The sequence below is a fragment of the Macaca nemestrina genome, chromosome 10 (genome assembly GCF_043159975.1).
Source record: "Macaca nemestrina isolate mMacNem1 chromosome 10, mMacNem.hap1, whole genome shotgun sequence".
Lineage (NCBI taxonomy): Eukaryota > Metazoa > Chordata > Mammalia > Primates > Cercopithecidae > Macaca > Macaca nemestrina.
In genome coordinates, this window is record NC_092134.1 from 121204318 (window position 1) to 121217335 (window position 13018).

The 13018-nt window shown below is 37.5% G+C and overlaps 1 protein-coding gene across 5 annotated transcripts in view; it reads right to left on the reverse strand.

Moving 5' to 3' along the window:
* The window catches only part of LOC105481248 (solute carrier organic anion transporter family member 1C1), a 59986-nt gene that overhangs the window by 34405 nt on the left and 12563 nt on the right, over nt 1-13018 (reverse strand). For all 5 annotated transcript variants that reach the window (XR_011609296.1, XM_024792792.2, XM_011740697.3 and 2 more), the window contains 3 exons: nt 9719-9843; nt 6256-6402; nt 4335-4433 (listed from right to left, as the gene is read on the reverse strand). Coding sequence is in view for 4 of the 5 variants with exons in the window: in XM_024792792.2 (XP_024648560.1) it covers nt 4335-4433; nt 6256-6402; nt 9719-9843 (371 nt within the window). In the remaining variant the exon portion in view is untranslated. The remainder of the gene's footprint in view (nt 1-4334; nt 4434-6255; nt 6403-9718; nt 9844-13018) is intronic.

The following is a 13018-nucleotide window of genomic DNA, read 5'->3' on the forward strand; positions in this document are numbered from 1 at the left end:
TACCTTGGAGATTTTGCAGGTTCAACTCCAGACCATCACAATGAAGTGAATCTCACCATAGAGAGTCACATGAATTTTTTTGTTTCCCAGGGCATACAAAAGTTGTGTTTAATTATACTGTAGTCTACTAAGTATGCAATAGCATTATGTCTGAAAAATGTACATACCTTCATTTAAAATATTATTGCTAAAAAATGCTAATGATCATTTGAGCCTTCAGTGAGTAGCCATCTCAATGTTGATGGCTGCTGACTAAAGAGGGCAGTGGTTGTTGGAGGTTGAGATGACTGTGGCAATGTATGAATATAAGGAAATGATGAAGTTTGTCACATAGATCAACTCTTTCCTTCATGAAAGTTTTCTCTGTAGTATGCAATGCTATTTGATAGCATTTTACCCACAGTCAAACGTCTTTCAGAATTGGAGTCAGTCCTCTCAAACCCTACCACTGCTTTATCAACTAACTTTCTGTAATTTACTAAATCTTTTGTTGTCATTTCAGTAACGTACACAGCATCTTCATCAGGAGTGGATTCCACCTCAAGAAGCCATTCACTTTGCTCATCCACAAGAAGCAACCCCTCATCTGTTCAAGCTTTATCACGAGATTGTAGCAATTCAGTCACATCTTCAAGCTTCATTTCTAATTATAGTTGTCTTGCTATTTCTACCACATATGCACTTACTTTCTCCACTAAAGTGTTAAACACCTCAAAGCCATCCAGGAGGGTTGAAATCAATTACTCTCACACTCTTGCTAATGTGGATATTTTGACCTCCTCCTATGAATTACAAATGCTTTTAATGGCATCTAAAATGGTGAATCCTTTCCAGAAGTTTTTAAATTTAGTTTGTCTAGATTCATTAGAAATCACTATTGATTGTAGCTATAGCTTTGTGAAATATGTTTCTTAAATAATAAGACTTGAAAGTCAAAATTACTCCTTGATCCATGGGGTAGAAAATGGATGGTATGTTAGCAGCCATGAAAATATGTATCTATTTGTACAACTCTGTCAGAGCTCTTGGGTGGCTAGGCACATTGTCAATGAGCAGCAATATTTTGAAAGCAATCTTGTTTTTATTCTGAGCAGTAGATCTCAACAGTGGGCTTCAAATAGTTAGTAAACTATGCTACAAAAAGATGTGCTGTCATTCAGCACATCTTTATTGATCTAATTGTAGAGCACAGGAAGAGTGTATGTGTAGGAATTTCAGAGTGTTAAATGAGCATTGGCTTCAACTTAGAGTCACCAGTGGCCTTAGCCCCCCAACAAGAGAATCACCCTGCCCTTTGAAGCTTTAAAGTCAGGATTGACTTCTCCCCTATGGCTGTGAAAGCCCTAGATGGCATCTTCTTCCAGTAGAAGCCTATTTCATCTAGGATGAAAATCTGTTATTTAGCATGGCCACTTTCATCAATAATCCTAGTTAAATATTCTGGGTAACTTTCTGCAGCTTCTCCACCAGCACTTGCTGTTTCACCTTGCACTTTTGTGTTACGGAGACAGCTTCTTTCCTAAAACCTCATGAACCTATCTCCGCCAGCTTCAAACTTTTCTTCTGCAGCTTCCTCATCTCTCTCAGCCTTCATAGAATTAAAGAGGGTTAGGCCTTGTTCTGAATTAGGTTTTGGCTTAAGGGAATGTTGTGGCTGGTTTAATCCTCTCTCCAGACTACTAAAACTTTATCTCAATAAGGCTGTTTCACTTTCTTATCCTTCATGTGTTTGCTGGAGTATCACTTTTGTAATTTCCTGCCAGAATTTACATTCACAACTTGGGTAACTGTTTGGTGCAAGAGGCCTAGATTTTTGCCTGTCTTGGCATTCAACATACCTTCCTCATTAAGCCTAATCTTTTCCAGTTTTTGTTTTAAAGTGAGAGACATGCAACTCTTCCTTTCACTTGAACACCTAGAGGTCATTGTAGGGTTACTAATTGGCCTAATTTCAATATGATTGTGTCTCAGGGCATAGGGAAGTCCAAAAAGAGAGACAGGGGAATGGCCAGTGGAGCAGTCAGAACACATGCAACATTTATCAATTAAATTTGCTGTCTTATATGGGCACAATTGTGGTGCCCCAAAACAATTACAACAGTAACATCAAATATCACACATCACAGATCTCCATAACGGGTATGATGATGATGATGATGATGATGATAATAATAATAATAATAATAAACAACAATAAAAGCTTGCGATATTAGGAGAATTACCAAAATGTGACACGGAGACACAAAGTAAACACATGCTGTTGGAAAAATGGTGCCTATAGACTTGCTCAACACAGGGTTGCCACAAACCTTAAATTTACTTTATTGTATTTGCAAAATGCCATAAAGTAAAGCACAGTAAAACAAGCTATGTCTGTATTATCTCTGTTATTGAAGGAAAGAGAGTGCTTTTTGGAGCAAGATACTTTCTTTTGTTCATTAGATTAAAAATAAAGAGTCTAAATTCTGGAAGAGGCCTTATGATTTTCTTTTTTTCTTTTTTGAGACGGAATCTCGCTCTGTCGCCCAGGCTGGAGTGCAGTGGCGCCATCTCCACTCACTGTAAGCTCCGCCTCCCGGGTTCACACCATTCTCCTGGCTCAGCCTCCCGGGTAGCTGGGACTACAGGCGCCCGCCACCACGCCCGGCTAATTTTTTTGTATTTTTAGTAGAGATGGGGTTTCACCGTGTTAGCCAGGATGTTCTCGATCTCCTGACCTTGTGATCCGCCCGCCTCGGCCTCCCAAAGTGCTGGGATTACAGGCTTGAGCCACCGCGCCCGGCCTGCCTCATGATTTTCAAACCGTGCTCTCAGGTTCTGCAGAGAGACCCCTGGTAAAAGGAAGGCAACCCATGGGGAGAACTTTGAAGGCTCAAAACCTCATGTGGTGACTCCTCTATATCAGCACCACTTTCATTTGATTTGCATATTGAATATCTGTGTGAGATTTTACTCGAAGAGTTATGCCCTGCACCCTCCAGTCCAAACCCCGTGGAAACCTCTCACTATGATACTAAATTTGAGATTCATTCAAATCAGTGGAATATTTTTTAATAAATGGTGGTTAATACTACTTCAGAGCTATTCTGGATACGAAGCGGTATTTGTATGTGTAACCAAAACTTTAGTATTTTATTCGTCGTAAAAACTTTGTTTTTGAAATCATTTCTGATTTGCCTAAAAATAAGTATTGACAGGTTTTTGAATCAAAGCAAGTGGGTGTTGTTTTCTTCCTAGGCAAGAACCTAGAAAACATTTCATTATATTCTATCATAACATTCTGTGAGAACAAAATAAACACAGGTCCCTTGAGAAGTAGGCTCAACTGCCACTGAATTATACTGGATAAAATGCTTATACTAGGTTATTACTGCATGTGAATTGCTTCCCCTTAACAATTTTCCTCTGTGCTGCTCATTGCATCTATACTTTCTTGTCTTTAAAATCCATCAGTGGATTTTAAACTTTGTGAAGTCAAGGAACTCAACTGATTTGTTCAGAGCTGTAGAATAGCACCTGGCATAAAGTAAATGCAAAATAATTGGACGGGAACTAATGAATGAGTAAATAACATTTTTGAAGCTTGCCTTGTAGTTTATTTGATTTAAATGCAAGAATTTTGCTTTCTGTTTTAACATGCGAAACTTCAAAATGCAATTCCACATTTGTTTTTTAAGTGAAACGTGTTTAGTTTGTAACGGATCTCTTGGAATTCTTTAAAAAAAACTGACAAGTGCCACCTATTTCTAGAGGGTGCATCTCACAGAGATAGAAACAAATTATTAGCTATGAAAAGATCAGTGTCCCTTCTGCCATTTATTTCCTACACAAGCAATATCCCAGAAGAAAAGCCAGTCTTGCTCGATAATATGCTATAATATGTTTCCACCTAAAAATGACTTGTAGAGTAAAAACAAAAAGAAGGGCTGTTTGGTTGCCAGTAGACTTTAAATCTTTGGTCTTTCTGTCAAGTCCCCAAATACATTATTAATTGACGTAACTGTAATAAATGTTGACACACCTGAAGCCAACAAGAACGAACAAGTAGCTAGAGTTTTCAGTCTTAACTATGCTGGAATGCATTTAAACTGACAAATCAGATGTGAAAAAGGATACATCTTAATAACAAATCATTGGTCATCCAGTTCTAATCATCACCTATTTTTCGTATTCCATTTATTAATCTGTGTAACTATATTAATAATAAATTTTTAGTTTATGAAAGATTATGACTGCCATTTTATAAAAAGGCAATTTGATAATTTCCACACCGTTCCCATTAAAAAGTTACAGTAACTAAAATAAATGAATAAATAAAAAATAAACTCCCTTACCTAGGTTTACAAAGCCAATGTCAACATATAGTTTGGCACATAATGAGCCTAGCAGGAAACCAAAAATTGGTCCTATAATTGCAACCGTCTGCACACACCCTGCACCAATAAAAGAAAAGGAAGAAAAAGGCTGTCATTTCTTTACTTTGATAAATTAATACAATTTTAAACAAGAAATGTGAGATCCAGTCAGTAGCTCAAAATGTTTTAGCTCATTTGCATGTGTTTAGTCAGCTTTAAAACCACGGTGAATCAGAAAATAATCCTTCACTGCTTTGGGAGAAGAATGAACAATTTTAAGGCATTAAGTATGTCTTAGTAAGAAAATAACATTAATACTCTGAGGAAGTTAACTTTCCAAAATGGAACAAACTGTATTTCCTAGGATTAGATTGCCCATTTATAAAAATTGGAATTGTATTAATTTTGATAGTTTGTCAAAAACATTTTACATTCAGTTAAGCATAAGACTTGTCTTGACATTCAAAAGGATTTCTTCCATCTTAGTAAAAAAATTGCATCCATTCACTCCGAGGTTCTGTGGGATCATTAGTGAGAGCAGGACCTATGCAGATCCCCAGACCAGCTAACAAAGGTACTAGGAATTGGAGCAGGAAAAGTGCTCTCTGGAACCCTCTTGACCATTCAGGTCAATCTTCATAGATAGGTGGAACAGATGGCCTAAAGGACACCATTTCTAATAACCAGAAAGGTACTTCTTCCCTTCCAAACATCTCCAATCTGTCTTTCATTTCACCACAAGGTTTAAAACACACATATTCATGGGAGATTAAGTTAACTGGAAGAGTAAACAGCAGTTACTAGATACTTTTTACCAGAGGGAAAAGAGAACAAGCCCTGAGTTCCTAGAGAAGAAGGGGACACCTACGCACCTGTATGCTTCTCCTGGCTGTGACCTTTCCTCCAGTCTCCAGAGTAATTGCCTAGTGCAGGTGATGAAGTGTTTGTTGCAGTTCCAGTTCCTGATTTTACTGGAGTTTTCTGTTAGAATAAGAGCTGTGATCTTAACTATAGTCTATCTGGGTGTAACCAGCACCCCTTGGAGTCCTGCAGAGCATAGCCCGGGCAAGATTATACAGTGGACCTAGCTGTAGCATCCCCTCAATGAATTTAAATCTTGCCTTTCTGTCCCTGAACGTGAGATCTTTAAAAGATCAGAATTTCAAGAAATCAAGACTGATGTGTGTCAACACCGTAGGAAAGGGTACAATAAAAATTTAAAAAGAAGAGACTGACATGTGTTTCTAGCTTCATATTAAGACATCAGAGGAAACCAAAAAATGCTGTGTAGATGCATCTTACCTTAGGAGTTTGCCTCTGCTATATTATTTTGGTTTTTGAGATTTTTAGTTACTGGTCTATTTACTGGAATGTGTTCCAGAGATGAGGTAGCCTCATGCCTTGCTTCTATTTTTTTTTTTTTAATAATTCTCTTTATCCATTTCTACCTGCTTTTGAGATCTCAAGATTTCTCGTTGTCTATCCCTCATAGCTTAAAATAATTAGGGCTCATCAAATGGAAAGCAGTTTCTAGGGCTCAAGAAACAAACTTTTAAGTAAACTAAAATACCTAAATGCTTTAGCTGTATAGTTAACCCACTAAAAATCACCTATGAAACCTGAAGCCCACGAAGCTTCACAAGGTCATACATCATTGCAGTTGAGCTCACAGTTATTTTCTTTTAATCTGATGCTCCCTTTCTAATGCAATACATCCCTCTAACTATGGTGTCTTCATCATCCAAATCTTAAGTGTGCACTTCAGAAATGTGTGAGCTAAACAAAGGAGTTGGATATGAAGTATACAAAGCTTCCACATTTAATCTAGCATAGAGTGGAATTCAGAAAACCAGACACCCTTCTTCCCAAGAAGCTAAGTGAAGCAATATGTCAGTATTACCAATATAGAAAGCTGCATTGTCTTCACTGGCAAAATCATCCAGGTAGGCAATGCCCAGAGGCTGAATGGGAGTTTCTCCTATTCCACGAAGAAGATTGCCCAGGAAAACATAAATCCACATGGAAGAGCTAGTGTCCACTTCACATTCTTGAAAGAAAGGCAAACCAGAGGATTGAAAATAGATCACTATAAAAATTAAATATTTATTCTGCATTTCTACATTTCTACAATATATCTTAAACTGAACTAGAATGCAGGAGTTTTTGTGCAATAGTCATAATTTGATGGGAGTTTGGTCAAGTTCTAAAAATGTTTTATATCTTCAACCTTTTAGGCAGAGTAAATCTCCGAGAGACTTCACTGAGGAACTCTATTGCTTCTTGCTCCTCATCCCTTTACTTTTTATTCTCTCCTTTCCATTTCATTCCTGCCCTGAGCTATCTGAGTTCCCACACTACAATGACATTCAATATCTATCTGGCGCAAAACAGAGAATTTGGAACAAAGTCTTTCTCACCTTAATTTTTAGTTCTGTTTTTCAGCAGAAATCACTAGTAATCTTATCGTTCACTCAGTTTTATCTGAAATTCGAATTTTTATATGGTTGATATTCCAACATTTGGGCAGTATTGCCTACATTTATATTTGTTTGTTAGTGAATAACCATTTTTAGGACTCTAGAAACAAATTTACATAAAAATGATAAATCCCTATACTTTAGCAGTATAGTTATTCCAACAAAAACGTTTTGACAGCATTTTTAGAGTAAAATTCAATGCTAACCATTTTTAAATGCTTTTGTAAAACTCGTGTCTTAATATGATCATGTGCACTAGGATAATTACCCTCATATCATAAATGAAACATAGCTTTGAAGGTTTAGGTGTTTTAATAAAATTGATAATGTTAACAACCTCCAACAATCGTCACTGCTGAATGTTCTTTCTCTGCCACGTGCTGAACTAACTGGTTTGCAGGCATTTTTTAATTGAATCTTCCTAACAATCCTATGAAGTAGGAGTTATCTTTACCTGTTAATAACTCTTAAAGTAATTTTTGGCTGTGAAGAATAGATTATGCGAAGATCCAAGGTGAACACCTTTGGGCAAGTGAATCAGACTGCATAATTAACAGAAAAGACTCCTTTGCACTCATGTGGATTCTATCTGACTCTGCTTCTTCTAGAAAAGTTCAAATGACCATGGAATTTTCACTTGTCTGGATTTCTATTCTGCTTCCAAAAATACTATATGAATTCGTTTTCTAAAATTAACTCTAATGTATATTCTAGCCCTAGCAATTGTATAATTCTAAGAAGCTTGTTGGTAGGAGAGTCTTGTAGTAGAGAAGTGTAGACATCTTAGGCGTGTGCTTTTTAATACAGTAACCATAAGCCACACGTGGCTCTTAAAATTGAAATTAAATAAAATTAAAATTCAGTTTTTCTGTCACACTAGCTATATTTCAAATACCCAACAGTCGCCTGCAGCTAGGGGCTACTGGACAGCAAAGATATAGCAAAGATATAAGACATTCCCATTATCACAGATAGTTCTGTGGACAGCTCTGCTGTAGAGTGTTGTAGGGGAGATGAGGATTGTATGTGGAGCACTTTTGAGAAGATCCTTATTATCAGCTTTAGGGTGAGCCTTGTGTCCACTATGCTTAAGGAAACAGACGTTAAGGGAACAGGACCTCACCTGAAGGAAAGAAAATAATTGTCTGTTTTTCTCTGTATCTGTCCGCTAACTTGTCCTTTTATTAAAAACATTTTAATTACTGAGTCTCTGTTTCACCTTTCACCTTTTTACATTACAGGTTTAACTATTTCCTAACTAGTTGTGCTGTCCTTATATCATGTCTCTTTCAAAACAAACCACCTTCCCTGACTGTACATTGTATACAGATGAAACTGCAAGCCCTTAAGTCAGCTCCCTGCCTTCTTATTTGAACCTAAGCCATATTTATTATCTGTTACATTTTTACATAAACAAGGATGCTGTTCTTGTCCATTGATTTGAATGCATCCTCCTGAACATATCTATTACCCCCTTTCCTATTCTCCTCTTTGTCTAGAATGCGTTCTTTCTTTTGATACAGCAGGAGAGGGTAAATTTTTTACATTTCTGTGCTCTTGCCTTCCTTCTCCTTCCACATTTCCATATGTTTTTAGTCCTTTGTCCCTTCCCTTCATTCAAACAGACAGGGTTCATTGCCCAGAAAAAAAAGACATCTCAACAGAAAGTACTAATGAGAATATTAGGGGAGTGAAAAGGTCTTGTGGAATAGATAAGAGATTTGGATGGATTGCAGGTACATATTAATTTTAAAAAGGCTTCCATTCTGCCTGTATACAGTGTGGTTCCTCCGGTTAGGAGTAGGGGGTGAAATTGGGAGGTGGCAGGGAAGGAGTGTGGAGCATATTGATGCTGAAGGGAAGCTGAAGGGAGAAGAGGGGATTTGCTCTCCCTGCCTGTACTGACTCCTAGAGACACAGTAAACACCTGTGGATAAATTCATGGCTACTCTGAGTAAGGAAAACCTGTGTTACCTTGGCCAGGTGAAGCCCAGGCAGGAGGCAAGACTCTATTTCAGTCTAGTTCAGATTCCTGCCTTTGACTCGCGGGACTTCCGGTGTCGACAGTGATATAGAAGAGAGTATCCCTATATTCCCAAGGGTGTCTCAGACAAAGCATTGCTGTGCCGTATGCATCAGCCATCTAGAACACTAGACGCTTTGATAAAATTCCTGCATCCTAGCTCAGGTGAAAAATATAATTATTCCCATGTTTCTAAGATGGCCACTTCCATACTAGAGAGAGCTGCTGTGAGAAAAAAAAGTATGAACATGGACATAAGATAGCCCATGGTGACGAGTATGACCAAATATTGTGACCACAAGGGTTTTAGATATCTAAGCTGGCAGGGAACTGATAACACCAAGAGCTCCCCCGACAGGTGTCCATTTTACTCTTATGTAAGCTCCCTAGATTGTAAATAACCCCTGGGGACAAAAAGGGAGGTTAGGGACAAATTGAGATTACATTTTTTGTCAGAATTACATTTGTACTTCTGACAAAAAGTAGCTGAACACAGAAATTAAATTGACTTATGGGAAAAATTTTATTTCTTTCATAGCTGAGCAATGGATTGAGAGTTGTATGTGCTAAACTAGTTTCACCCTGCTTTCAAGACCCACTTATTCAGAAGCATTGAAAGATTTTCCCAGGCGCTATCAATTAATGCTCCTTTTTTTCCAAAAGATTTGATCATCTGGTATATTTTCTTAGGATCTAATCAAACATTGCTTTATATTCTAGGAATTTTTATGGCATTGTGATATCTCAATTTAAGTAGTAAAGCTTTTGGAAGCAAAAATCATAGATACTTTTGTCCATCCTAAAGCACATATAAAGTCTTTTTTTAAAAAGCTTGCTTAGTCAAGTCAAAAAAATGATCTTACCGTTACTTATTTTGGATTTTGATTTTTCCATCACTGAAACTGGTAATTGACTGCTTGACTCTAGGAGACATGGAGAGATGCTGAGAGTAGAATTGGAGGAAGGAGAATATATTTCATATTTGTACCTGTATAAGAAGAATGTTTTCTTCATGATAGACTCATTAACATCATACTAAGAATATTATACGTATACTCTATGAATCGTTAGGGTGCCAGGTTGAGCTTGCAGCTGTCTCTGAATCTAATTCACCAAACCAAGCCAGCATTTAACAGCAGATTTTGCTGAAGAGGTAACCAGAAGATCTAGCTCATAGACTTGACACCAAGCTTGTCCTACCCGCGGTCTGTGGGCCGCATGTGGCCCAAGATGGCCTTGAATGCAGCCCAACATGAATTCATAAACTTTCTAAAAACATTATGAATTTTTTTTCTGCAATCTTTTTAGCTCATCAACTATTGTTAGTGTATTTTAAGTATGGCCCAAGACAATTCTTCTTCTTCCAATGTGGCCCAGGGAAGCCAAAATTTGGACACCCGTGCTTTGCACCATACCTGAGCCAGTCAATTAATGACACAAAATAAAAGTAAAAAGTACTCATAGAGGCTCATCTTAAAGCAAACTAATGACTATAAATCACCTCCCCCCTAGGTGAAAAAGTATTCGACTTGATAAAAGCATGATTTTTTCTGAGTCAGAGAAAGAGCCATAATTAAACAATGTATTGCCATGAGCATACTTTAAAGTTGTAAATGTAGTCGAATTACAAGGCTGATTCTGGAGAATGGAAAATGACACACTTTGTACCCTTTATCCTGATGATATTCTGCTTTTTCTCTGCTGGTTACTAGTATAGCAACAAGTTACTTTTTTTTTTATTTTTTTATTTTTTTAAAGACATGGAGTCTTGTCTGTCGCCCAGGCTGGAGTGCAGTGGCAGGATCACTGCTCACTGCAAGCTCCGCCTCCTGGGTTCATGCCATTCTCCTGCCTCAGCCTCCCGAGTATCTGAGACTACAGGCACCCACCACCATGCCCGGCTAACTTTTTGTATTTTTAGTACAGACAGGGTTTCACCGTGTTGGTCAGAATGGTCTTGATCTCCTGACCTCGGTCTCCCAAAGTGCTGGAATTACAGGCGTGAGCCACCGTGCCCGGCCACAAGTTACTTCTAATTCCACCCGTTCCCCTGTTTATAAGGTTATGATAGCAGCTGGGATAAAGGGCCATTGCTTAGTGGGCAGCCTGTGATAATGCTAATCTACAATCCCCCAGTTCTACTCTTGCACTCAAATTACCCTTCATATGCCACATTCTCCACACTCTTTGTACCCCTTTGGGGAGAGCTATCTGGTAAGAAAACATCCCAGTATCATCTTGATTCTCATTTTATTCAGGCACTATTTGGCCAAAGGCTAGTATTCATAGGAATATGCACTGGCATATTAATAGTAAAGAACAGTTTGTTCAGCATAGTAAAGAAAAGATGTATTGCATTATTAAAATACTCAAGTTGATAAATAGGTTACCTTAAATCTGTTTTGTGCAGTCTACACCTCAATGGGTTGATGAACCCCACTGAAAATGTAAGAACATTTTTGTATGTATGTTTTTATGTGAATGCTTAAGAGAAGAGGGTTACAGGTTTTATAATTTTATCAAAGGTTCCCTGACCATAGTAGGTTAAGAATCACTCAATGAGGTTGACTGTTTTCGATTCTTAAGTACACATGAAACATTTACCTTTGAAATCATGGTAAATATAATTTTATTTTGTTAATAATTACAGAGAAACTATTGACTGTTATGATGCTTCAAGACTATTGAAGTAAGTACGGATGGTGATCATGGAGTATTTTGAAAAATTTTCATTATTTTAACTCAGTTCCTGCTGACAACAGGTTACTGTTCAAGTATCATAATTATTTTGATTTCAAATAACTGGTACCTTATCTAAGTGCCACTTTTGTTACTAACTGCTATCTGTGATACTCTAAAAAAATTAACGTTTAGGTTTTAATTGACTTAGTTGTAAAATGAGAGTTATGGATGTGGTCAGTACCTAAACTCTGTTGAAGAAGAGACAAAGGTGTAATTATGTAAATCTGGGACTAATATTATAAATGCTTTCATATTAGGGGCTTTAGCTTTAGTTTCGACCTGCATTCAAATCCTGACTGATGCACTCTTGACTTTGATGTAGGAAATTTTACAGTAGCCTCCTAAATAGTCTGCCTGCTTCCAAGCTTGCCCACCAGAGTCAATTCTCCAAGCAGCAGTCAGTGTGATCCTTTAAAAATATAAGTAAGATCATGTCACTCTGCTTAAAGCCTTCTCACAACTTCGCATCTCATTCAGAGGACAAACTAAATACTTGTACTTGTCTTAACCTTACGACTCAAAGGATGGTCTGCAGACCAGCAACATCAGCTGAATCTCAGCACTAACCCCAGGGCCATTGAATCACAATCTGCAGTTTACCAAGAGCCTCAGGTGATTCAAATGCCCATCAAAGTGAGAAACAACGTTGACATATTCTCTCATTCCCTTTTACTTCTCAGCATTCATCTTCTGTGCTTTCCCCGTGGTCATTGCCTTTTAGCCACACAGGCCTCCTTGCAGGTCATCCATGCGCCACACTTCCTCCTACTAAAGAAACTTTGCCTTCACTGTTCACTCAGGCTAGAAGTCTTCTTCCCCAGATATCCACATGACTGTCCTCTTTACTATTATCAGGTCTTCTTCAAATATCATGAACTCTGTGAGCCATACATTGACTACCCTACTTGATACTGCAACCACTCCCAACCCACCACACATACTCCTTATGTGTCTTTACTGGGTTATTTTTCTCTGTAGTTCTTACCATTCTCTGACATACTGTATTTATCTGTTTATTTTCTGTCTCCTCCTCAGAAGATCTATGAGGGCAGGGATTATTTTGTCACTACTCTTTCTTGACTGCCTAGAAAAATTATATATATATATATGTGTGTGTGTGTATATATATATTTGAAATGTATATATATGTGAAATATATATATGTGTGTATATATGTGTGAAATATGTGTGTATATATATATTTCACATATACATATATACTTGCTAAATTAATAAGTTAAATGAGCTAACACATAAAACTAAACAGCCTATTAGGAATAGGCCTTCAATAGTTGCTATCCATGATTAATAGCTTTTGTTGGACATCAAGGATATTTCTGTAAAGGAGACAGAGCACAGTTATCTCTTAGAGAACAAAAATCACATTTTGGATAAGTACCCAGTTAGTGACTAATGTTGTG